Source organism: Vipera ursinii (genome assembly GCF_947247035.1).
Source record: "Vipera ursinii genome assembly, chromosome: 3".
NCBI lineage: Eukaryota > Metazoa > Chordata > Lepidosauria > Squamata > Viperidae > Vipera > Vipera ursinii.
Genome location: NC_139516.1, coordinates 61251114 through 61277678, shown reverse-complemented (window position 1 = coordinate 61277678; position 26565 = coordinate 61251114). Strand labels below are relative to the sequence as shown.

At 38.5% G+C, this 26565-nt stretch overlaps 1 protein-coding gene across 2 annotated transcripts in view; it reads left to right on the top strand.

The window, feature by feature from the left end:
* Window positions 1-26198, top strand: part of FAF1 (Fas associated factor 1) — a 222531-nt gene extending 196333 nt beyond the window's left edge. For both annotated transcript variants that reach the window (XM_083359601.1, XM_083359602.1), the window contains exons 18-19: window positions 5592-5807; window positions 23146-26198. In XM_083359601.1, the coding sequence (XP_083215727.1) occupies window positions 5592-5807; window positions 23146-23229 (300 nt within the window). In that variant the 3' untranslated portion in view covers window positions 23230-26198. The remainder of the gene's footprint in view (window positions 1-5591; window positions 5808-23145) is intronic.
* Window positions 26199-26565: the final 367 nt, after the last annotated feature.

Sequence of the window (26565 nt, the reverse complement as noted above, 5' to 3'; positions counted from 1 at the left end):
TTTTCTGTCTTCCAAGTTTCTGGAATCTTGCTTGCCTTCTCTCAAAGGTTACTGCAAGGGTTCTGAGATCAGCCATTAACCTATTACCCATTCATAACCTTTTCCCACAATGGACCTACAACCTCTTTGGCTTTATTGCTAACATATCCAAATAGCTCATTTTTGTTGGTTTTTCAGGCGTGGGTGTGGGTCTCTTTTGTAAGCCTTATGTCAAGTTCTTTGGCAGCTGCCTAAATTAAAGGTGATTCTTTTCCAAACATGCTTTCTCAGAGTTCTCATTAGCAAGTTTTATTGAGGTAGACTGATTACAAGAATTTCATCATTTGGGATTGCAGCTAGCTGCCCAGTTCAACTCAGTGGAGAACCACCCACCATCACTAGACACTTCTTTTTCAAGGTGACTCTTGGCTTAAGTCCCATGGGGGGACTATATGTTTTCGCTAGTGTTCTGTAACAAGGTTTGCTCAGGTAGTTGTGAACCATCTTCTAGAGGGAGAATCATAATTACCCTGGATGCCTCCTAATCCTTTTGCCTTTTTTGATCACGTGAGTTGTTGTCTCTGCCAGAGTCCCCACCCCACCCCACCCGGATCTATGTGTTCACTTTTTCTGGCTTCACTATGTCCATTGTCCTTTCCAGGAACTTCTCATTTCCACTGATGTGTTGTGGTGTGGAGACACTTTTTTTATGCCATTTAACTGTCTCTTTCAAGAAGAAAACAAGATTGCACTTGCAGGTGTATTTTGGATCTTCTTCAGCCAGGAAAACAAACATTGTACACACCGTGATTCCCTCACCACCACCACCCCTCATATCGGTTTGAGCTTCCTCTTTTGATTAGCCACTTTCCTATGAAAACTTCCCTGTTTGCTGACTGAACCTATGAGCAAACACAAAACTGTTTCTGGAAACTGGATTCCTTATATACCTCCCTGAGCCGTCTCAGGTAGGTCAACAAGGACCATGCTGTAATCAGATACAATGGGGTAGTCAGCAGTACTCCGGAAATGAAAAGTAATCTATCAGCAGCACTTAGGAAACGGCAGTCTTTTCCTTTCTCTTTTCCTCTTTTTGTTTTTTCTTATCTGCTTTGTATAATTCACTTGCCAAACTCCTGTTTTCCAATCAGACACCAAGAAAGCTTCCAGTGGATTTTATTAAAGTCTCTGGAAGGAATGGAGAAGTGTCTCTACTTTCTCTCCTTCCTTAATGTCTAACAGTTGAATGCGTGGATTGCAAATGATGCCTGCCACATAGCAACACATTAACCTCCCAGATCAGATGTACATTATTTGTTACTTGTTGGCTCATTTGATATAATACATATAAAATCTTTGCAGAGGGTATTTTCTACAGCTGCTCTGTCTGGGTTCTTGTTCTTAGGTATTTCTTTGTAAGATATGATTTTGGAGCTTAAAAACATCAAAAGTGTGGAGGCACAAAGACGAAAGTTCTAATCTGTAGTACGTGCGTATAGCTTTTGGACATGCTTATTTGTACACTTTTTGCTGGTGTTTATGTTTGTCCTGTTGATATTTGATTGTTCTTAATAACACTAACTTTTCATTTTCAAATCTAGGTATATCCTAATCTTAAATTCATTGAATCCGGTTTTAACCATACTTGCAAATCAATCAGATATAAGCTGTATAGTCTTTTTAAATTTCCATTGCTTGATTTCAAAGATCCCACTATTAAGAATGAATAAGTCAAAATCTAGCTCAATGGAGGAATCTGAAAAATGTTGGACATTTAAAAATTCATTAACATTGTCAAAACAACATTTTAAAGAAATATTTTTGTTTTGAAAGCACTAACAAAACAGTTTGACTTGAAGTTATTTCATTGATATATATTTTCATAACTAGGTAACCCATTTTGGTCCAAATTTATGTCTAGACAAATTAATTTAATTTAATTTAATTTATTAATATTTCTATACCGCCCTTCTCCCTGAGGACTCAGGGCGGTGTAAAGGGCAAGAATAATACACAGAAATGTACAAAAATTAAAAGATAATTAAATACATGCCCGATTAAAATACAGTTAATACATAATAAAAACCCAATAAAAATGATAAAAAACCCCACCAATCCCCCTCATGCCAGGCCGGCTTGCTCAAACAAGTATGTTTTCAGATCGCGGCGAAAGGAGCGCAGATCGGGCGCCGTCCGGAGCTCAACCGGTAACTGGTTCCATAGCTCCGGGGCGCCCACAGAGAAGGATCTCCCCCTGGGGGCCACAAGACGGCATTCTCTGACCGGTGGCACCCTGAGGAGGCCCTCTCTGTGGGAACGCACAGGGCGCAGGGAGCTTGATGCCGGCAGCAGATGTTCCCTGAGGTACTCCGGCCCCATGCCATGAAGGGCTTTAAACACCATTACTAGCACCTTGAATCTCACCCGGAAGACAACTGGCAACCAATGCAGCTCACGGAGCAGAGGTGTCACATGGGAGTATCGGGAGACTCCCCACACAACTCTCGCGGCTGCATTCTGTACCAGTTGGAGCCTCCGGGTGGTCCTCAAGGGAAGCCCCATGTAGAGAGCGTTGCAGTAGTCTAGACGAGAGGTCACGAGCGCGTGAGTGACCGTGCACAAATCATCCCGGCTTAGATAGGGCCGCAACTGGCGCACCAGGCGAACCTGGGCGAAAGCCCCCCTAGTCACGGCCACCATGTGATCTTCCAAGGTAAGCCGTGAATCTAGGAGGACTCCCAAGTTGCGAGCCCTATCTACGGGGGGTAATAATTCACCCCCCATCGAAAGAGATGGAATATCCGAATAGACCCGGGATGAAGGTATGCAAAGCCACTCGGTCTTGTCGGGGTTGAGTCGAAGTCTGTTCCTCCCCATCCAGACCCGAACCGCCTCCAGGCAACGGGACATCACGTTGAGGGCATCACTGGGGTGGTTTGGGGTAGAAAGAAAAAGCTGGGTATCATCAGCATACTGATGATACCCAACTCCAAAGCCACGAATGATCTCACCCAGCGGTTTCATATAGATGTTGAACAGGAGAGGCGAGAGGACCGACCCCTGAGGAACTCCACAAATGAGAGACCTCGCGGTCAACACCGACTGCGAGCGTCCCTGGAGATAGGAGGAGAACCACTGTAATACCGTGCCTCCCACTCCCAATCCCCTGAGACGCCGCAGCAAGATACCATGGTCGATGGTATCGAAAGCCGCTGAGAGGTCTAATAGGACTAGAACAGAGGAATGACCCCTGTCCCGAGCCCTCCAGAGATCATTCACCAGCGCGACCAATGCCGTCTCCGTGCTGTGCCCGGGCCTGAAACCCGATTGGTACGGGTCTAGATAATCCGCTTCATCCAGGACCAAGGGGAGCTGATGCGCCACCACACTCTCAACAACCTTCGCAAGAAAGCGAAGGTTGGAGACCGGACGAAAGTTGTTCAATACATCTGGGTCCAAGGCAGGCTTCTTGAGGAGGGGCCTCACCACCGCCTCTTTCAAGACGGCAGGGAAGCTACCCTCACTCAAAGAAGCTGATATAACTGCCTGGAACCAGGTGCGTGTCCTCTCCCGGGCTGCATAAACCAGCCAGGAAGGGCACGGGTCCAATAAACATGTGGTGGAGCTCAGTCTCCCCATAATCCTGTCCACTTCCTCCGGAGTCACAGAATCAAACTCTTCCCAAATGATATCGACAAGACCACCCGCATCCTGATCGCCAGACTCTGCCCAGTCGGAGTCCAAACCGGTCCGAATCTGAGTGATTTTGTCCGACAGATAATTGTTAAACTCCTCGGCACGACCCTGCAAGGGTTCCTCCCTCACCTCCTGATTAAGGAGGGAGCGAGTCACCCTAAACAGAGCGGCCGGGCGATTATCTGCGGACGCGATAAGGGTAGCGAAGTGATTGGACCTCGCCACCCTTATCGCAGCGAGATAAGACCTAATATGGGTTCTTAGTCGCAATCGGTCGGATTCGGATCGGCTGGACCTCCAACCGCTCTCTAGGCCCCGTCTCCGGCGCTTCATCTCCCGGAGCTCCGCGGAGAACCATGGAGCTCGACGGGATCTGCATCGGGTCAGGGGCCGCAAGGGTACAACTCGGTCAAGAGCCTCAGTGGCCGCCCTTTCCCAAGCTTCCACTAAGGCATCTGCCGAGCTGTGAGTGGGGGAGGCAGGTGGGGACCCCAGCGCTGCCTGGAATCTCGCGGAATCCATTAAGCATCTGGGGCGGTACCATCTAACTGGTTCCACACACCCACGGCGGGGGGAGGCAAAACGGAAGACCAGCCGCAGGAGATGATGATCGGATGTTGAAAACTTTGCTCTTAGATGTTGAATTAGATGTTGAAAACTTTGCTCTTTCGTTAAAAAAATCTGTGAATAGGTTACGGGACTTTAATAAATTAATATATCTGTCTAAATATTTAATGGTTTTGATTTTTATGCTTTAAAGGGCAATTTGGCACTTTGCAATTATTCACTCAATCAAGATTTCCTAAGTCCTTTCTGTTCAACAATTAAATTACTATCACTGCTATGCAGCAAACTATTGGTTTAATAATGTGTTATAAGAGAAGGATTTATTTTAATTAGTTGTTTTTTAGCTGTTATTAAGAAATGAATAAAGATGAATATGTTATTGAGATGTAAATTATAGAACTGTTGTGTGGAAATGAACTTCAAAAACAGGAAGACAGCCTAATACTTGGAGAACATTTTTTCTTTTAAAAAAAGTGGCTTAGACATTAGAAATAAAAAGAAAGTTTACCCTTATAATTTATCTAGACAAAGGGAAAGATATTTCCCACTTATCTAATGGCAATCATGAGTAAAAAAAGTCAGCATGGCAGTCAAGATCATGCAAAGCCCTGCCCATTTTGTATGTGTGGGTGCATATTTAAAGGGTTAAGACTTTGATTGTGTGATCAAAGTGTCATGACCATTATCATGACATTTTATTTACCTAGTGGTGTCATTTAAGTATCAGTGGCAATATTCATAACAGAGCAAAATCTTCTACTGTCATTGCAAAATTTGAACTGGAAATATAAACTACTTTAAATAAAGGTAATTAAGGTGAGGGTCAGGCCTGCCAATCATCATTTAGAAAGCTTTCTTAAAGCTAGTAACCATTTATATAATGTTGGAAATGATAATCTCACTGAAATTTATTTCTTAGATTTGAACCTCTGTAAAAGGCAGGGAGTATAGGTCAATGAGCCAACTCATGCCCCTCTCTTGTTGAGAATTGGAAAGTCTAGGAAGTAAAAGCATAGAGTTGACTCCTTTCTTTTTTTTAGCCCTCAAAATGAACAGATTTTTTTTAAAAAAAACTGATACGGTGTGGAAATTTGATATTATTACAAAATTTGAGTCAAGAACAGGTTACGTACCTTCTCAGAAACCTAGAGAGCTTCATAGAAATGAAAGAAATCCACCATTTTGGAGAAATGATCCAATTCAGCCTCTGGCAGACTGATGAGCAAAAATTAATCAAAGCGTACTCTTGTCAGCCTATTTTTATAATACTATTCGTATTTACAAAATAACAGAATTAACAGTGAAGCAACTGCTGATCTCTACATGGCTTTTTTTCTTTCTTTCCTCAGGCTATAAGACTCTCTTTAGAGCAGGCATTACCTCCTGAACCAAAACAGGAGAGCACCGAATCAGTTAGTAAACTACGTATCCGAACACCCAGTGGAGAATTCTTTGAACGGCGTTTCCTGGCCAGTAGCAAGCTGCAGGTCGTCTTTGATTTTGTAGCTTCCAAGGGATACCCTTGGGAGGAATTCAAGCTACTAGGAACTTTTCCCAGGAGAGATGTAAGTAAATAAATGTGTTTAGATTTATTCCTTTACCCAATTATAGTTCACGCTTAGGATGGTGAAGCTGAATGTGGATTGTGAAATAAGCATATGTCCTGCTCAGTGCAGAAGCTGTCTTATAGGATGTGCTGTTGCATTTCTCAGAGATGACCATCTATTGTAGATAGGTCCAGCAAAGGAAAGTCCCCCCAATTTTCAAGATACTCTTTTCTAATATTTCCCACCTTGTACTTTTCAGCTCATAGATTTGTACCTCTGATAATTAGGACTCCTCATGTGGAATGGTCTCTTCCTAACTTAAGAACCAATCTGAGGATTCTTGTATAACTATTTCAAGATTTGAATGTGACAGCCAGCTTCTCAATGTCAAAAAAAAAATCTTTGATTGGATTATTCTATAATATCCCTTATGTTTAATCCTTGAGAACAATTAATCAATGGAACCTTGCCTTCAGAGATTGTGGGTGCTCCAACACTGGAGGTTTTTAAGAACAGATTTGTCTGCAATGGCATAGGGCCTCCTGCTTGAGCAAAGGGTTGGACTAGAAGACCTCCAAGGTCCCTTCCAACTCTGTTATTCTGTCTATATGTGGCTCTCAAGCAAATCTATTTATCACAAGATAAATATTAACTTGTGTGTTCACTGCAGCAAGGAAGGGTACACATCAAATAGATTGCTACTAGTAGTAGTTTATTTGATTAATTATTTTTATCGATAGTTTTGGATGCTTTCTCACTTGATATTAGATTTTGATGAGAGGAGAGAACCAAACCCAAGGGCATTCATCAGTCCTTGACCTTAACTTAACCTTATTCATCTTACATCAGAATAGTGCCATTTGCCAACCTTGTATCTGTAATGGAATACTAATCACCAGGGAAACAACATGTTTTCTCTCAGCTCAAGGATGGTGAATGGCACTTTAATCTGGCTCTAACAAACAAACGGCTGTCAATCACTCATCAAACAAGGTAGGAAGAACCATTCATCTCAACTGAGAATGCATTTGCAGAACAGCTGTTGCTGCTACATCATCAGCTTTGGTTGCTACAGCTCTTGGATCCATCTTACTTTGTCAGTACCAAAAAAGCAGACTGATCTCTGAAGCAGTCACCTGCATGGATTTGGTGCAGAGGTCCTCTGAATTAGCCTCCATCCCAAGGAAGTCTCCAAGCGATGATGGATATATTTGAAAAATGGAATGGAGGTTTTTAGATTGACATATGTAATGAAAGAAACCCTTCTGTGGTATTACTTTAAAATTATATAAATAAATGCAATAAGGCAAGCATAACAGAAGTTACTCTTAACACATAGGGCAAAGTACAAAAGATAGTCCAAGATTAGGGGAGGGCAACTATGGCAACTTTGTGACCTGTGGACTTCAACTCCCAGAATTCTTGAGTCAGCATGGTTGTAAAGTTGCCATAGTTACCCACCCCAACCAAGGTAATATCTTTACTGGGACCAACTGAGAAGACAGAAAGTGAGCAAAGTTTTGAAAACTTTAAAGCTTATTCACTACTTCATGACCTTTGAGTTTCTCCTTCTAAAGGTATTCCTTGATTGTTTCTTTTGGATTTTTCTAGTGATATCCTTTAATGACAAGATCTGTGGTAACTACTTGAAAAGAGTTATGACATGGGTTTTGTATGGCATAGCATTTGAAACGCAAGACAAGAGACCCTTAACATCTCACAAGAGCATTGGCATGTCTTTACAGCCTGCACCTGCAAGTTTCTTTTGTAATCAAAATTAAACCTTGTATTTCTTTTTCTCTGCTGCATTTCCTCTTTTAAATGCAAGCAATGAAATCCACTTATTTGAGAGTACTGTATATCGGAGACTTAAGCTCTTTATTTACTGTATCTGGAAGCCTTAGTAAGTTAAGACCTCTACAGTATTTCACGTTTATTTATCTGAGCTGTAGCTTAGGATCAGTTGGCACCTAAGTTACTTAAGTTTATTCAAATGCATTTTAAATGTTGCTTAATAATTCTAAACCAGTTTGTTTTGTTTATAGTATTACGATTCTAAAAATCCCTTTAATTAGTCAATTCCAACAGCAGCTTAAATAAACAAGAATAAGGAAAAGGCATCTATTTCTTACCCTTCCATTTCAAAATAGTAGATAAAATAAATTTAACTGAGGAGAATACAGTGCATCTAGTCAAGAGAAGGATTTAGGTTGATTTAGGACCAGATTGCAACTGCAGGACTATAAAATATAGGTGAGGGATTAAAAAGACTTGGTTGGGAGCAGGTGTTCATTTGGTATGTTGAATACCAACTGTACAGTAGAAGGAGACGGACGTAGTAGGAAGCAAAAGACTATGTTTCAACATGTACGTGTTTCTGAACATAAGAATGACGAGTTAATGGAGCAGTTAATTTAGACCAGCATTCTACAGCAACAATCCAACTTAGAAGTTGGATATAAAAATGACTGGTGTTTGTGTGGGGAGGGTGTGAATAAAGAGAACGGAATTTTTTTCCTGCTTCCACATTTTTCATTAGTTTTTCCTTTTATATCATAGCTCTATCCTTCTGTTTCTAACTATATTGCAAGTTCCATTGAGGATAGTAAAAATTCACCTTTTTTAAAGTTACTTACAAACATTAAAGGGAGTACAGTTCTCCTGATTACTCAATAAACTACCTGAGACAGAGTAAGATTCCCTGTCTAGTGGTCATTTCTCAATATCCTCATGAATATTGAACACTACAAATAACTGTCACCAAGATAAGAGTATTCTATTTAAATGCATCTACCCTGTTTTCTCATGCTTAGTTTTTACTTTATGAATTTTTGCTAGAAGAAAGTGTAGAAGCAAAATGCCAAGAAATAGCCTTGGCAACATTAAGAAATTAACATTGCTGTGTCTGCTAACTAGAAAATTTAATGATCTCCTGCTGTTTTGGTAATTGGACAAGTAAATGCATCTTAATAAGGCTCTGATCCTTAGTGATCCTATAGCCCAAACTCTGTTCATTCCGATAGGGCTTCCGCTGTCAGAACTGCTTAAGAATCTGTAAATTACTAAGACATTTTTGTATACATGTTGTTGGTCTACACTGTACATCAGTTATATTGTAGCATCTGGGAATGTTGTGTTCCCCACTCTTGAATCTTCTTGAGAAACATTTTCTCACACTGATAATTATAAATGGTGTCTTTAACCTAATAGCTACCTCCTTTTTATTACGTAATCTGTATTCAATTGTCTTTGTCTCAGGCTCTCAGCTTGATTATAAACATTTCATGTGCACCATTTTTCATCGTTCAGAACACGAGATAAATTAGTTTGACTTAAAATGTCCTCAAACTTAGACAAATGGGGAAAAAAACTTTCCTTATCTCTTAGAATGCAAATGTACAATATTTGTAGTAAAAATAATTCAGAAATCCAGAAAATGAATGCATAATGTATTGACCTTTAGCAATTCTTGGAAGAAATGGTACAATAGTTTTAAAGTCCATTTTAAATGCATTCATAATTCAAGAATTATATAGGAAACATGAATCATTGACTTGTAGAGGCCATTAATTTAACTGTGACCCAAAGGGTGACTATCAGACTTGTGATTGAGCGGTTTCCTTTGAAAGAGAGTTCATTACTAATAAAGGTAGACCTTGTCCTATGTCCACAATTGGCACTGGAACCTCCATCACTAAGCTATGCAGTTGTTAAATGAGTCATCACATGACTGAGACCGATTTTACAACCTTCCATTGCTGCGGCCATTACATGAATCAGAAGCTAGTGGGAAGATCAGAGATAGCAATCATGTGACCCCAGTATGCTGCAGTCATCATATATTTAATTTAATTTAATTTATTAATATTTCTATACCGCCCTTCTCCCTGAGGACTCAGGGCGGTGTACAGGGCAAGAATAAAACACAGAAATGTACAAAAATTAAAAGATAATTAAATACATGCCCGATTAAAATACAGTTAATACATAATAAAAACCCAATAAAAATGATAAAAAACCCCACCAATCCCCCTCATGCCAGGCCGGCTTGCTCAAACAAGTATGTTTTCAGATCGCGGCGAAAGGAGCGCAGATCGGGCGCCGTCCGGAGCTCAACCGGTAACTGGTTCCATAGCTCCGGGGCGCCCACAGAGAAGGATCTCCCCCTGGGGGCCACAAGACGGCATTCTCTGACTGGTGGCACCCTGAGGAGGCCCTCTCTGTGGGAACGCACAGGGCGCAGGGAGCTTGATGCCGGCAGCAGATGTTCCCTGAGGTACTCCGGCCCCATGCCATGAAGGGCTTTAAACACCATTACTAGCACCTTGAATCTCACCCGGAAGACAACCGGCAACCAATGCAGCTCACGGAGCAGAGGTGTCACATGGGAGTATCGGGAGACTCCCAACACAACTCTCGCGGCTGCATTCTGTACCAGTTGGAGCCTCCGGGTGGTCCTCAAGGGAAGCCCCATGTAGAGAGCGTTGCAGTAGTCTAGACGAGAGGTCACGAGCGCGTGAGTGACCGTGCACAAATCATCCCGGCTTAGATAGGGCCGCAACTGGCGCACCAGGCGAACCTATATATACAGGCATTTTATCAAGTGCATAAATCCTGACTACATGATTGCAGGGAGGCTGCGACACTCGTCAGTATAAAGACCGATCATAAGTAACTTTTTTCAACACCATCGTAACAAAGAGCAGTTACTAAGCAAATGGCCTTTACTGGTGGACTGTCTGTAGTTGTAGTAAAGCACTTACAGACACCTTTTCATGCAAGCCACAATAATACACTAGCACTATGCAAATCCTTTAAAAAGAGCCTGGAAAAAAATGAAGCAAAGCGATAGTGCCTACACATGCATGTGGAGGCAGCCAGGAGCACCTTCTAAAGTCCTCTTTTCCATGGTTTACATGGGCCTCTTCCCTGTGCCCAAAGGATTGGATCTTAGAATTCCCTTTTTTAAATCAATGGGCCTAAATTAATTCTTCTTGATCTCAGTGTGTCTTAAATCTTGAAGGGTGTTATTTATTGACACTCCAGTATAAAAGTTAAGACACTTTCCCATTGTCTAGACAATATAGAAATTCTTTACTCATATCAAATTGACATTGATAGGAAATATCTATAGAAACTAATAGTATTTTTTTATTTTAAAAGATTTGAACACTTATTCTAATATCTCAGGTAATAGAGATTAGATAAGAAGATAATGAAAATGCTGTTCATTCAAACAGTGTTGTTAACCAATGTTGTAGCTGTAAATATTGCCTCTTGAGTTACATCTGATACAATAGATGATATTTGGCTCTTAGCACAGCATATGTTAAAAATGCATTCTCGTCATCTATCAATTGATCCTAAGCCAATATCCCCACTTTTTCCCTGTTTTTCCCATATCACCATCCTTTCCCCAATTTGTAAGTCAATTTAGCATGGGAAAAAGAATTGAATCTCTTTTTAGATATTACATTTCATAACTTTGTAACAGATATAATTGTTTCCAGAGATACTAGAATTCTGTTGTATTTAGATTGTAATATTGTCCATCCAACCAAAACTGCTACATACTTGTATCCAAAGTTATTGGAAAATTAACACCATTTATTGCTTCCAGTATTTAATACTTGATGGTAGGTAAATTTGATGACATTTGAAATATCAAATAATATCAAATTCTTAATTGTCTACAAACCAATAAGTTTCAACATGACATTCACATAGCAGCATCAAAGCTAGCCAAGCATGAATGGAAAGACCATTTCAGCATTCATAGAAGTTTTGTTTAAGTGACCTTGTTCTAGCCAAAGAAATTGAAGGTGAGCCTTCCCTGCAAATTTCAACATAGTATAAGATATTGTAAGCAACAAAAATCTTCTTTAGATATTTGGGTTTAACACTTTGAATACAAGTACTCCGAACAAAAGTTGGAAGCAAATAAGCATTTACTATGACCATTTAGTAGGATGGTGTATGCTTCAAAATGACTCTGAAGGGTTTATAACCTTTCTCACCCCACACTTTAGATTAATGCAGTCTACCTTTTTTCAGACTTTCACATGAATATGAGAAAAATGCAGTTACTTTAATGAGTTGATTCTTTAAAGCAACCACATATTTAGAGATGTGATTACAATGCTTTTTTCTTACAGTGATAAAGAAACCTGCAAAAGAAGGACTGCTTTAATATATAGCAGCTAATGTTCCTACAAAGTCCAAAAAGTCTTTCTTGTGAATTGTTTTCAGATCATGGTATTCAGCCCTTTTCTTTAATAATCAGCATCTTACACTTTCAACAGCAATACTAGTTAAAAGTTTTGGGGCCACATTTCTGTCTTTCCTTTCTTTTATTCTTCACAGTTTAGTGAGCTTCTTAAACATTGGTAAACCATTGGCACATTTGTTTTTCTAAACCAAACTGAGCAGCCTTCCAATGTGTACAGTATATTCTTACTTTGTATATTGGAGCTCAACGACAACAACCACAGAAGGAATATTTATCACCCAGATTAATTCACTGTTTGTGTCAGAATAATAATAAGATTTTCTTTAAAGTTCTGGTCCTTCACCAGGTGTGCATTTTAAGTGATTCTCACAGCACTTATACCTTGATAAGAGGGATTAGGAATGAAAGTTAAAGGATTCTTTGTCTACTAAATTCAACAGAGTAATTCATGCATGTGTAAAAAAGCAAAGGAAGTTTGCCTGCTTGAGAATTGGATCCTGTTCTTGGGTGTTAACAGAGGTGATGACTATGATCCTTGTTACTCATGTTTGACATGAGTATATTCATATCATTGCTTAAAATGACCTGCCTTGGGCTGTTTGCCATTATTTTCCCCTTATTCACACACACCCATCCAATAAGAGGCTATATCTAGTCAGATGATACAGTTGTGTTTATAAACATATATATATAAAATACGTAAGCTGTGTTAAACAAGAAAATAGAGATTTATTAAAACAACCTTAAAAATGCATAGGAAAAGGAAATAGTTGCTATATAATATTCATGATTTTTTAAAAAAAATAATCCCTAAACCAAGTCACATTTACATTTGTACCTATACGTAGTAAATCAGATCACAAATTTTTTTTTTGGCGAGAGTTCTTAAACATTAGAAGAATCTATTTTATTGGTCAAAAATGGCTAAAAAGCCATACCTAGGTGTCATTTTTCATGTTTTCTGTGCTTTAACCTAATGATTATGATTGACCTAGGACCTGGGTGACATTTTCCATGTTTTCTGTGCTTTAACCTAATGATTATGATTGACAATTCTGAAACTATTTATCCTTGTCTAGGAAAATATGTACACAATGAATGCTGCAGGTAAAAGACAATTAGTGCATTCCTTGGGAAAGTGAAAATTGGCAAGGATATGGCTGAACCTTTCTTATGAGACTATGTGATACATATTTCAAGAAAGGGATGGCAGGAGCATTCCTTGCATTGGAGGTAGTCATTTTAATCTGTATATGGAAGTTTTAAACGTCAGTTCAAGCTTTGTGAAATTATTTGAATGAATACTATACATATCTGATAAATCAGGTGTGTAATCAGAAATAAGATATATACCTGTAAGGCTGACTTCTTTGCCATCTTGGTAGCCATTTTGTGAACTGACAGCTTCTGTAGCAGAATGATCATGATGATGCCTGGATGCTTTTGCAAAATATTCAATGTTCCTACCAGCCCAAACGCAGCCATAGAATCATGATATTCTTCAGAATTTTTTTTTTATTGAAAAGTTTTAAAATACAGTTTTCCTTTAAAAAACCCCCCTTCCCCCTCCCTGCTCCCCCCCCTACCTCCCCCCAACCGCCCTCCCTTCTCCCCTCCCTCCACCCCCCCCCTCCCCCCCCGACTTCCCAGAGCTAAATACAAGGTATATATATATATAAAAAGGCAATCATAAACAACCATATACTAACAACTATAAATTCTAAAATCCATCACTCTCTAGCTTATATAGGATAAGACACACCTTAACAATATTAAATATATATAAGAAACTAGAATAAAAAAAAACAAAAAAAAAACAAAAGAAGACTTATTCGAATGCTACATAAAACTTCTTAACCCTATACTTGTTCTGGATAAACTCAATCCATTTTCTCCATTCCATAATATAACGTTCTTGCGAATAATCTTTCAAATAGGCCGAAATCTTCGCCATCTCTGCCAGGTCGGAAACCTTTAAAGTCCACTCTTCTATGGTCGGCAGTTCCTCTTTCTTCCAATATTGGCCTATCAAAAGTCTTGCTGCCGTAATTAAGTTCAACATCAGCTTGGTGTTGTTGTGACTCAGGGCCAGCCTGTGGGCCCGACAGCCGGGTCCGATGTATCGGAGGACTCAGATGTGGGGGAGGAGGGAAACGAACCGGCTGATGATGATTTGGAGACTTTGCAGAGTCCTCAGCCGGGAACCTCTTCTCAGCTGTGTGAGCCCGAGAGTGCGGAGGATGATGACCCACAGCTGGCCCTGTTCAAGGACGCCCGACGCAGGAGGCAGACGAGCAGGGACAAACAAAGGAAGGCTATGGGACTCCTCGGGAGGAGGCACAGGGAGACCACGCCCTGAGCTCTCTATAAAAGAAGTGTTTGGGGAGGGGCTAGTTGCTGAAAGCAACTTTTTCGTTTGAGAAGTCAAGCTCTTGTATTTTTGTAACAGTGTAATTAAAACTTGGCAGAAGCCTTTTGATCTTGGACGCTTTCCAGACTCTTCCTTTGATTAGGGGTGCGAGAAGAGGGCTGGTTCAGAACAGGTGTCCACAACTGTAGCGTCTGCAATTATTCCCAACAAAAAAAGTTGCGGACAAAACTTTATCCTCTGTTTAAAAATCTTCTGCATATTCCACCAGACTTTTATCCAAAAAGCCTTAACCTTCTTACATGTCCACCATATGTGAAAATATGTTGCATCTTCATCACCACACCTCCAACATTTAGGCTGATAATTCGGATACATACTTGCAAGCTTTTTAGGATCTAGATGCCATCTATAAAACATTTTGTAAAAGTTCTCTCTTAGATTTTGAGCTTGAGTAAATTTTACGTTCCTCACCCAAATCTTTTCCCATGTGTCCATTGTAATAACTTCCTGGATGTTTTGGGCCCATTTAATCATACAATCCTTAACAAGCTCTGTTTCCGAGTCAATCTCTATCAATGCAAGATATATCCGTTTAATATGTGCTGGTCCCTGATTTCTAATCTGCTTTATTAAATTTTCATCAGTCATTGTAAATCCATTTTTCTGGTCTTCTTTCCACCTGGCCTGTAATTGAATATATTGAAACCAAGTTTGAACAACCTTCTCTTCTCGCAAGAAGCTATATGATTTCAAACACCAAACATTCCTTTCCAAGCTTAAAATTTCCTTGTACGTAGTCACATCATGTTTGAAACCAGCATGTATATTTTCTATTGCGTGTTTTGGAATTGCCCACAATGGTATCTTGCTGCTTAGCTTATGTCTATACTTCTTCCAGACTCTCAGCAATGCCTGTCTTAAAATATGCATCCTAAACAATCTACCTTCTTATCATACAACAAATATGCATGCCAGCCAAACAACAAATCATGGCCCTCAAGATTTAATAACCTCAATTGCGTCAAATTAATCCAATCGCTTATTCCTACTAATGCAGCAGCTTCATAATATAATTTAAAATTAGGCAATTTAAGGCCACCTCTCTCACGAGTATCCTGCATAATCTTAAGTTTAACTCGTGGCTTTTTCCCTGCCCACACAAATTTATTGATACCACGCTGCCATTCCTCCAAATTAGAATCTTTCTTAAGAATCGGTATCATTTGAAACAAAAATAAAAATTTGGGCAGGATATTCATTTTCACTGCTGCAATCCGTCCCAACAAAGACAATTGCAATTTTTGCCAACTCTCCAATTCTTTTTGAATTTTCCCCCATAGTTTTTCATAATTATTTTTATATAGCTTGGTATTAGAGGGCGACAAAATCACCCCCAGATATTTAACCCTCTTAACAATCTCAAATCCAGTTAATCCTTCTAAGAGAGCCTTCTGTGAAACTGTCATATTTCTAGCCAAAATTTTAGTTTTCTGTGTATTTACTTTGAATCCAGAAACCTTCCCATATTGTGTTATTATCTCCATCAGGTCCACAACAGAGTTCTCTGGCTGGGTCACTGTAACAACCAGATCATCTGCAAATGCTCTCAATCTATAGTCCTGATCTCCAACTTGTATCCCCTTAATTTTTTCCGAGCTCCGAATCTTAACCAATAGTATCTCTAATGTTAACACAAATAACAAGGGCGATAACGGACACCCTTGCCTTGTGCCCTTCTCAATATTACATGCTGCTGTCAGGCTATTGTTAACTATGATTCGGGCAGTTTGTTTTTGATATAATGCCCTAATCGGCTGTAAAAATTTTTCCCCAAAATCCATTTTATCTAAAACTTTCAACAAAAATTGCCAATTCAATTGATCAAAGGCCTTTTCAGCATCTAAAAAGATTAGCGCTGCAGAGATCTGGTTGTGCCTTTCCAAAAACTCTAACACATCAACTATATGTCTCACATTATTTTTCATTTGCCTACCACTAATAAACCCCGTTTGATCCCCATGAATCACCTGTTGCAGAACCCTCATCAGTCTATTAGCCAAAACCTTAGCAAATATCTTATAATCTGTATTTAAAAGCGATATCGGTCTATAATTTTTAACTTGAGTAGCATCCTGGTCTTCCTTCGGAATCAAAGAGATAAAAGCTGTTCTCCAAGACGGTGGCACCTTTCCCCCCCTCTGAATTGACTGAAACAGTTCCTTTAACGGCTTTATCATCTCAAATTGTAGATTTTTATAATAGGCCGCAGTCAAGCCATCCGTGCCTGGCGCTTTATCCACCTTCAGTTCCTTAATTGCTGTAAGAATTTCTTCTTCTGTAATCAGTTGATTAATCCCCTCTTTTTGTACTTGCGTAAGAACTGGGATGCTAGCATTCTCCAAGTATATATCAATATCTTTTACGTTAATTTCCTCTTTAGTATATAATTTCGAATAAAAATCCACAAAAGCATCCTTAATAAGATTCTGTTGAAACACAACCCTTCCTTTATACTCAATCTTATCTATATTAGAGGCCCTTTGTTTTTTCCTCAGTCTATAAGCTAACCATCTGCCTGGTTTATTAGCGTTGCAAAAAGTATTGTGCCTAGCAAACCGCAGATTGGTTGCCACTTGATCTGCCATTAATTTATCAAATTGTCCTCTTAGCAGTCTAATAGCCTCCTTGACCTTCACATCCTCTGGATTCAAAATCAAAGCCTTTTCTTTTTCCTTTATTTCATTCTCCAGTTCTTTCCTTCTAATTTCCACTGCACGTCTATGTCTATTATTCATATATATCAACACCCCTCTCATATAGGCCTTGCTAGCATCCCAAACCATGTCCATAGAGGTACCCTTATTCATATTAATCTCAAAAAAGTCCTTCATCCGCTGTTTGCATTCTTCCACATTTCTCTGATTTCTAAACAAATTCTCATTTACGCGCCACGAGCGCCTGTCTCTTTTCTCCTTATCAATCTCCAACCAAACTGGACTGTGGTCAGAAATAGTTCTTGCACAAATCTTCACCTTTTTAGTTCTCAAAAAAAAATCATTAGTCAACAAAATAAAATCAATCCTCGAAAAAGATTGGTGTCTGTCAGAATAAAAAGTATAATCCTTCTCCTGCAAGTGTCTCTCACGCCAAATATCTCGCAATTCCAGGTCATCCTTCATTTCAAAAAAAGATTTAGGCAGTCTAGCATGACTTGGAATGCGCTTAAAAGCTCCGGCCTTGTCCAACTGTACATCCAAAACACCATTCCAGTCTCCCATAAAAATAAAAGATTTATAATCCAACTGGGTAAGCTTTGTGTGGAGTAAGCTAAAAAAATCAGCTTGTTGTTGGTTAGGTGCATATAATCCAACTAGAAGCGTCTTTTTACCTTCTAACAACAGCTCAATCATAACATATCTTCCATGCTTATCTGCTTCAATTAAGTCTGCTGTTAAGGCACTTTTAACATAAACAACCACTCCATTTTTCTTATTCTCTGCAGAGGCAACAAATTGCGTACCCAGTCTCGAGTTCAATAAATGCTTTTGATCCAAAACTCTAATATGCGTTTCTTGCAAACATATAACATCTATCTTAAATTGTTTTAAATATTGAAAGACTTTCTTCCTCTTCTGCGGTGAATTTAGTCCATTAACATTCCAGGTTAGAAATTTAGTTGCCATGCATATCCTCCCAAAGCTCTTGGAGCACAGCTTTGATAGGACTAACTTCTTTAGGCCGTGCTCCTCCCACAGCTTGACTATATGTACGTTGTGAAGAATCTGAAGACTTTTGCTGATCTTGTTCTTTTATTTTCTTTGCTCGTTTTAAAGCAGCACGCGTTACTCTTTGCTCTCTAGGATCATCCAGAGAAGTTGTAACTTGATCTCCTCCAGCACCACTTTCGTCTGTTTCATCCTCTTGATGTTCTCCTTCTCCCGATCCCTTTCCAGCTTCCAGAAGTGTTAATGGGGTTGCTTTTAAGACATTATTGTAGAAATCACGCGCTTGCTTCACAGTAATCAGCCGATATCTTTTACCTTCATGCATCACCATCAGCCCATCTGGAATCTCCCATCTGAACCTTATATCTCTTTGCTTAAGCTCATGCACGAGAAATGTATAGTCCTTCCTTCCCCTTAAAATCCTTGGAGGAATTTCTTTTAAAACCAAGACTTCTTGTTCAGCAATCACCACTTTAGCATCATAGGCAGCTTGTATAACTTGATCTCTAATCTCTCTTTTTGCAAAATAAACCACCACATCTCTAGGCAACTTTCTCTGTCTGGCAATCCATGAATTCACCCGAAACACTTTATCCATAGCTGCTCTTATTTCAGATGCTGGCTGTTTTAATACCACTTCAAGAGCCTCAGAGATCAGCTGCTTTAAATCTTCTTTAATATTCTCTTTTAAACCTCTGATTCTGACAGCAAACTGCATCTGGTAATATTGGGCTAGGCTTAACTCTCTTTCCACTTTGTCTCTTGCATTTTCATTCTCCCGTGCTTTTACTTCTAATATAGCATTCCTTTGAGCCAGATCATCCATTTTTTCATCTAATTCTTCCACACATCCCGCCACTTTATGCACTGAAGACAAAATGTCTACCTTCATCACGCTGAACTTCTGTTCCATCCTCTCTTCCATTCTCTCCTCCAATTTCTCCAATTTCTCCTCCATCTGTGCAAATTTATCACCCATTGATTGATTGATTGATTCCAAAAGTTTATCCAGAGCATCTCGTAAGTCCTTCGATGTCAGCACTTCAGGAGGGTGCAACGCCTGTAGTGATGATTGTTGCACCGGCGAGGATCCACCGCTCCGAAGAGTTTTAGGGGGAGGTTTCGCCGCCATCTTTTAGTCCTCAGTTATGACGCACTTTCACTTAAAGTTTAAAAAGTCCAACAAGCTAGAGAGTATAGTAAAATAATCCTCTTCACCTTTACCTCTTGTACCGCTCTGCCTGCTCCTTTAAATCATAGTCCTTTCTTCAGGCAGGGATGGTTCGCAGACGCCTGGCTCTGCTCCAAGAAGTTCGGAGCAGAGACGCCGGCCAGCTGGGAGCAACCCAGGCTTCGGGGGAGTTCAATCCTTCAGCTGCCCAAGCTCCAAGCTCAGGCGGTCCCGGAGAACTCTACCCCTACCTGGGGCCTCACCCCCTCCTCTTCTCCCGAGGAGGGGGCTTCAATTTCGCCCGAACAGCTGATCGGCGCTGTTTCGGGCGAAAAAACAAACAGCTGAGCCGCGGGCAGCCCGGGAAGGCTGTCTTCGGCGCCGCGCCGCCACCGGAAGTCCCATGATATTCTTCAGAATTGAACGTAGTCTTTAAAATCTTTAAAATAGCTAGAGTTGCCATATCAATGAGATGGACAGCATAAAAATTTAATTAATAAATATCTCTCCTAGTACAACGCTATTTACGCTTATTCAGAAATGTCTAATTGAGTTCAGTGGGGCTTACTATCAGTTAAATGGGTAAAAATTATTGCAAAGTCACTCTCCAGAGAGGTTGGCTGCTTAAATAAATTGCAGAGTAGCAATTAAAGTTACCTTTCCGCATTATTATCTAAGGCTGGCTAGAATAGGAAAAGTCATTTTTACAGTAAAAGAATTAAACTGTAATCTCTTGTGACAATATGTATTTAAGTACATTTATAAAGAATATTATCAGAGTATCTTATATTTCAAAGACTTATTGCTATCCTGCTTTGCTTCCAAAACCAGGAACAGGGCTGAGATTGGACTTTTTCTCTTGGTTTCTGTTTTAATTTATTCATGTTAGTTAAGACTGATCTACTGGGGGAAGAGTCTATATTTCAGTAAGATTGACATATCTCAGTCCTTATTATCAAAAAATATAGAAACGTAGGAAGGCCATAATAAGACAGATTTCACTGTCACCCATGATACCGATTGAATAGGCCTAAAAAGATTGTTATTATTTTTTATTGCTTGGAGGAGGAGGGTGTTGCATACTTTTTAAGACATTTCTTCTGATCAGACAAATGTTAAAGATTCTATTTTCCATGCTAAAGCAATATATTTACATGCCACAAATAACAAAGTAAATGCTGCAGAAGGGATCTAGCATGATAATTAAGTACAATGACGACCTATATGAACAGCAAATGCCAGGGAGCTAAAACAAAGCAACAACAGCTTTATTTGTTGACAGATGTAAGAGCCATATTGTTAGTTAATTGGGTAATGGTGTAAACATTTGCAAACTATGTGGTCCCTAGGTAAATTTAAAAAAATAATAATCAGCAGGCACTCTGAAAATCCAAGGTGAAAGACAGCAAATCTCTTCCTAGCACAGGTACACAAGTAAATCTCCAAAGTTGAAAGCATTTGAGAAAAGGAAATCGTTCATAGTTGTTATTAAGGGTAACTGGAGTTTGCAAATCCAAGAATTCTGATTAGGATATGCATTGTTAATCACACTGAAATGAAAAATAGGTTTCCATCTGGTTACAGTCTGGAGGATAGTGTTTATTAACCCGGTCTTGCATTTCAAACCAGTTTTTGCCTGATACACAGAAGACATTCTCATTTTACTTACCTTTCTGTGATTTTGCAATACAGGCGTTGTGGGATTTGGAAAGTGAGTGGATTTAATTAGATACAGGCTTGGACTAAATAGAAGCAGCTAATTTCTTTTCTCAGGTGCACTACTCTTGTTGTCCAGAGAATGAGCCTGTATTAATAGCAGTGAAATGTTAAGGCTTCCTTCCTGTAATTGCAAACTACAACTCAGCATTTTGACTGTCTTGTAAAAACACAGTAGGTTTTATGTGATCATAGCTGCCTATCTCTTTAAAGTCATCTATTTTTTTGGAAACCAGGCTTTCTTTGTAGATAATACTCTATTATAAATGCTTTTTCATGGAACCTTAAAATACGTTATAATTATAGAATAAAACATAGAATTACAGAGTTGGAAGGGACCTTGGAAGTCTTCTAGTCCTTGCTTGAGCAAAAGACCTCGTACCATTTCAGATAAATGGTTGTCCAGACTCTTTTTGAAAGCCTCCAGTGAAAGCACCCACAATTTCTGAAGTTGTCTTGTCTTTCTCTTTGCATTTGTGGATACAGACACTAGCCTCTGTTGCCTTTAGAGGCTGATAACCAGTGCTTTTTTTGTAAAAGAAAAAAGCATCGGAACTCACACATGTCATACAACCTGTCTTGCCTACCCTACAAGGTTCCATCCGAAAAAGGTGCCGGAACTCCGTTCTGAGCGTTCTATGAGAAAAAAAAAGCCCTGCTGATAACACAAAACATACTCTAACTTTTCTACCTCTTCTGGTAAACTACATTTTACGTCTTGTGTCATTACTGGATGTTGTTGGTATATAAAATATAATTAGTTGTATCAGTTTTAACTGTTACTTTCTCCTTCTGTTTTCCTTCTACCAAAGGTATTGTGTATTTCATTTAAAGATGAAAAAAGGCTAGAAAATCTGGTTTTATTTTATATTTTCAGAAGCGATGGAGAAATATTATTATTTCTTTATCAAGCAGATTTTGGGGTCCCGGGGAATCTTTACATTTGACGAGCCGATTTCCATATATTCAAACTGCTCCTTCATCCCCTCTATCATAGCAAAATGTAGAAATGACTTCAACATACTTCCTTCCTTTTTCTGTCTTGGCCAAACTTGAGAATTCATAGATACACACACTATTTTGAAACCTTAGATTAATCCAATAAAGATATGGCTGTAATGTGGATTTGGAGATTTTTCTTCTGGTCAGCATTCATCTTTCCAAAATGCAGATCTGTAATACAGTAGCAGAAGATACTTTGCAAATTCTTTACATAATAAACTGTAACAGCTTTCCTGTATTCTGATGGATTTTAACTATATGTATACATCATTAATTATATATCATTTGGTGGACAACAGTCACACAGTCTTTGAATAGAATGCCAAGAAATACATATGTATGTACATACGTATCTATGTCTTGGCATACTTTATATATTGTGATTTCATTTAAACTTAGAGCAAACTTAAAACAGTCAAATGGAATTCATATTATCATTCCCTTGTAATTTTTCAATTTTGTAACATTTATAGTTAGAATGTAGAAGAAATCTTGAATGGCATAGGTTGCACACCATGCATTCCATGCCAAGTATTAAATCATATAGCTTGGAAAATCATATACCTTGGATTTGTAAGAATAAATACCCAATTAAAATCTGTCATATAGTAGAATTTCCAATGATTTACCTTTAATCCAAATCCTGTTCTAATAATAGATGCAGGAGAATAAACATAGAATGAGATATTTGTGAAATTGGAGCAGAATAATGAAATCATACCACAATACTTTGCAAAGTGAAATAATTACATGATGTGTCCCATATATGCACTTGAAAACCAATTAAATTAAGAGAATACTTTGGTTTCTATATTCTACAAACAGTAATATTTTTCTGTCCCTAAATTATAAAAATGTCAACAGTTTCATCAGAGAGCAAATATTTTTAGATTCTGTTAAAAAAATACAAAGTTCTTGGAAGGTAAGATAAAGGATACAGCTAACTATTTATTCTGTATGTTTTGCTGCAAATACTGTTATGAGCATGATAACAAGGCTATTTCCTGACTTAAATATACCAACTAACAAGCAAACATATCAAACTAATTGTGGAATGTTTATTAGTCTGTTTCTGAAAAGGTAACTGAAGACTACCTATGCTTTTGTTTACAGGTTGTCTTGTTCTTTTTTTATTTTCACAGGTAACCCAGCTGGATCCAAATAAATCATTATTGGAGTTAAAATTGTACCCTCAAGAAACACTTTTTCTAGAGGCAAAAGAATAGATGAAGCCAGATTGGAGGACTAAGTAATTATTTGATAATGAATAAGACACGGCGAAGGCTTTATCCAAATCACTGTGTCCTATCATTTAAATCAGATCAATGTCCCAGCTCTGCCTCTTTCAAGAAGCTGGGAAGAAAGAATAAACATAGTTCCATAAAAATTTCCCATACATGAGTATGTGTTTTCAACCTCATTTAAAAGAGCAGTGAAAATACTTTGCTACAAACACTGAACACTAGAATCTGTTGCTCACTTACCATCTGGCTTTTGTTATAACTAATACACTGTTAAAATGTGAGTGATTGTCCAGTAGAATTTTTACTCCTCAATTACCCCTTTTTTCACCAAGAATTCTTGGACATTTCTGCCTGTACTTTTGACACTAGAATACTGTATATTTGATATCTTGCTAAACCAGTGCTCTCATATAATGTGCATTTTCTGTGTTTGAAATTCGATTTTGCCACCTAATTTCTTTTTAAAGGCAGAAAAAACAATAAATGGGACATTTTCATCCTTGAAGATTTAACAGTATTGTAGTAGTAGAAAGCAGAGGGTGGTGTGGTTTTTTTTCCCCCTTATACTTTCTGACTCTTTCATAAGATGTAAGGTTTTGTTTGGAGAAGATAGTTTGACATATATGCAAGATATTTATTTACTGATTTTTATTTTTATTTTGCTTTGGATCTCAGTCCAGATTCAGTTTGGGGAGTATTTTCCATTACCTTGCAGTGTGTTGAACTGCTGATAATATGAGTATCTAAATAATGTTTAAAAAAAAGAACTGTAGTGAATGACTAGTGCCCAGCTAACAGTTCAGAAAAAAACAGGTTTGGGCTATGAATGTCCAAAGCAGCACAAATAGTAAAATTCTTTGCTTATCATTGTAGAAGAAATTACAGGGCTTCTCTCCTATCCTATCCTCTCCCCTCCTCTCCTCTCCTCTCCCCTCCCCTCCTCTCTTCTCCTCTCCCCTCCCCTCCTCTCCTCTCCTCTCCTCTGTTTTGTTTCTTTTTGCTTTTTTTTCCATTCTGACACTGGTTTGTATTATTTTTCTTGCAGTTTTAAGCACCTTGTTTGTTTCACCAAACAATAAAAATGTAAAATTACAGTGTATTAAGAAATGTTTGCAAATTTTGATTATGGACCTGAGAAATGTGTACATCTATCCAGGGGGCTGGTCTATCCAGGTGGTTAGAAACTTTGGAACATTCAAATCAGCATGTTGCTTAAAGCTACATCAAAATAGTTTTGTAAGCTTTTTTTATGTGAATTACAAACTGTAGGCTTAGACTGTGGCATACAAAAGCACCATGGAAAATTCATTTTCTAAAGATTACATTTGTTCTCCCTTATTTCTCCATTTGACATATCTTCCTTATTGTAGCAGACTGCCATCCTGTTGTAAGAAGTAATACAAATTGGGAAAAAATATGCATTTTTATGCATTTTTTGTCTTTCTCTTTTGGGTGGAGTAATGAACTTAGGAACTATTTTAAGTGTTTAAGGGTACAGATACATTATTTTTACCAAATATGGAAAAAGTGGAGAAGTGGAGAGATATGAGTCTTAAAAAATTCTGTTAGGACATATATTAGAAGAACTAATCTATTTGTGTCAAACAAAATTGTTGTATGTGTGGTATGTTTTAATCACCTTTGGTGCACACAAATAAATAAATAAATCCTCAGATTGCCAAGGGAAGAAACTTGTAATGGAAAATTCAACTACTCATTTATGCTGAACAAGTTGAAAATGGAGATAAAAAGCATAAAGATTTCCTTTTTTCCACAGATAAGCTGGAGAATGGAGTCTAGCTTGTGTAAAGTAAGTCCTGTGGAGTTCATTTAGAAAAAAACGGCTTACTTAATTTTTTTCATTCAAATCAAAGGGGCTTAATAATGCTTTACAGCATGCAGAAAAATCTTTTTTAACCCCCAATAACAAGGTGCACAACTTAACCAAATAGTCCCCATTAAAATATTGTAGAAGCAAATGGAATTTGGACTGCAATTTCAGATCCTGAAATGCTCTTTCGTTGTTCTACTTCTTTTTAAACATACTTCTTGTTGAAATATCAATATGCATTGTATTGGATCCAGGATGATCATCTGAGAATGGAAAGGTTCTTTTTGTTGGTAGAAGTAGCCGAGCAAGTTTGTAGGAGTACAGGAAACCTAGGTGAGCAACAGGCATTGGAAAATTGTTATTAATTAATAAATGATTATTTTAAATCCGTTTTTAAAGTACACTTTAATCTCCTTTTGATCAGTTCTGTCCATGCTTCCCTTTTATCAGTTCTGACTTCAACGTTTGTTTGTATCAGATGAAGAAAAAAAATTATTTCTCGCAAATAAACCAGACATGTCAAACTCGTGACATCACATGACATTGCGCGACATATCGTAGCTTGTTCCCCATTGCCGACAATGGGGTGGGCGCGGTTTCCTTGTGACACGTCCAACCCGCAGGCCGGCATTTTGACACCCCTGCTCTAAACTAAGGCACAGATTAGGCTTTAGATTAGCTTAATATGTGGCTTTGGGAATAGGATTTTTCAGTGAACTAAGTCATAAATCCATGTCAAATGCCTTAACAACTGTCAGAAATGATCACTGTTCCATATTTCAACCAATTAGTTTCCTGTATCCTTCCACAAGGACGATCAGCATTTGTGGACGTATTAATATTTTGTGGCTAGTAATGTAGACATCCAATATGACATTGGTTTTGGTCTCCTTTGTGGACTCCACTTATCATTTAGGCCACATAAAAGTGCTCATCTATTATTGCTGTTCTCTTTGAATAAGTGAGTCATCTTCTTGGAGGGCTATAAAGAAACATCTTCTTGAAATAAAATATTGGTAATTAGTACTCAATTCTCCTTGTTTGGATTTTTAATATTTGTTACCATTTTAAAAAAATAGCGATTAAAAATGTTTTGCAGATGTAGAGGCATACTGCTACTTGATCCTTTTGTATCAGTAGCATTTTATAGACTATTTATTATGTATTTCCTTTCTGTGTTTTACACACACACACACACTATTCTAGTCAGAAGAGGTGGATCTCTGGAATAGGAATAGAAGAAGAGGACGATCAGCAGCAAAATATATGGACTCAGTTCCAGGGTCCATGGGTGCACCATTAAAGAACTGAAGGACCCGGTTAGGGATAGATCATCATAGAAAAAAATATACGTGGTCACTAGGAGCTGTACACAGAGATTCACCAGCTCTTTATTTTCATCATGCAAACTATTATGGCATCCCACAGTTACATGGTTATTGAACATTATATCTTGAATAAAACTTTTGTAACATTAGATCTTTTGT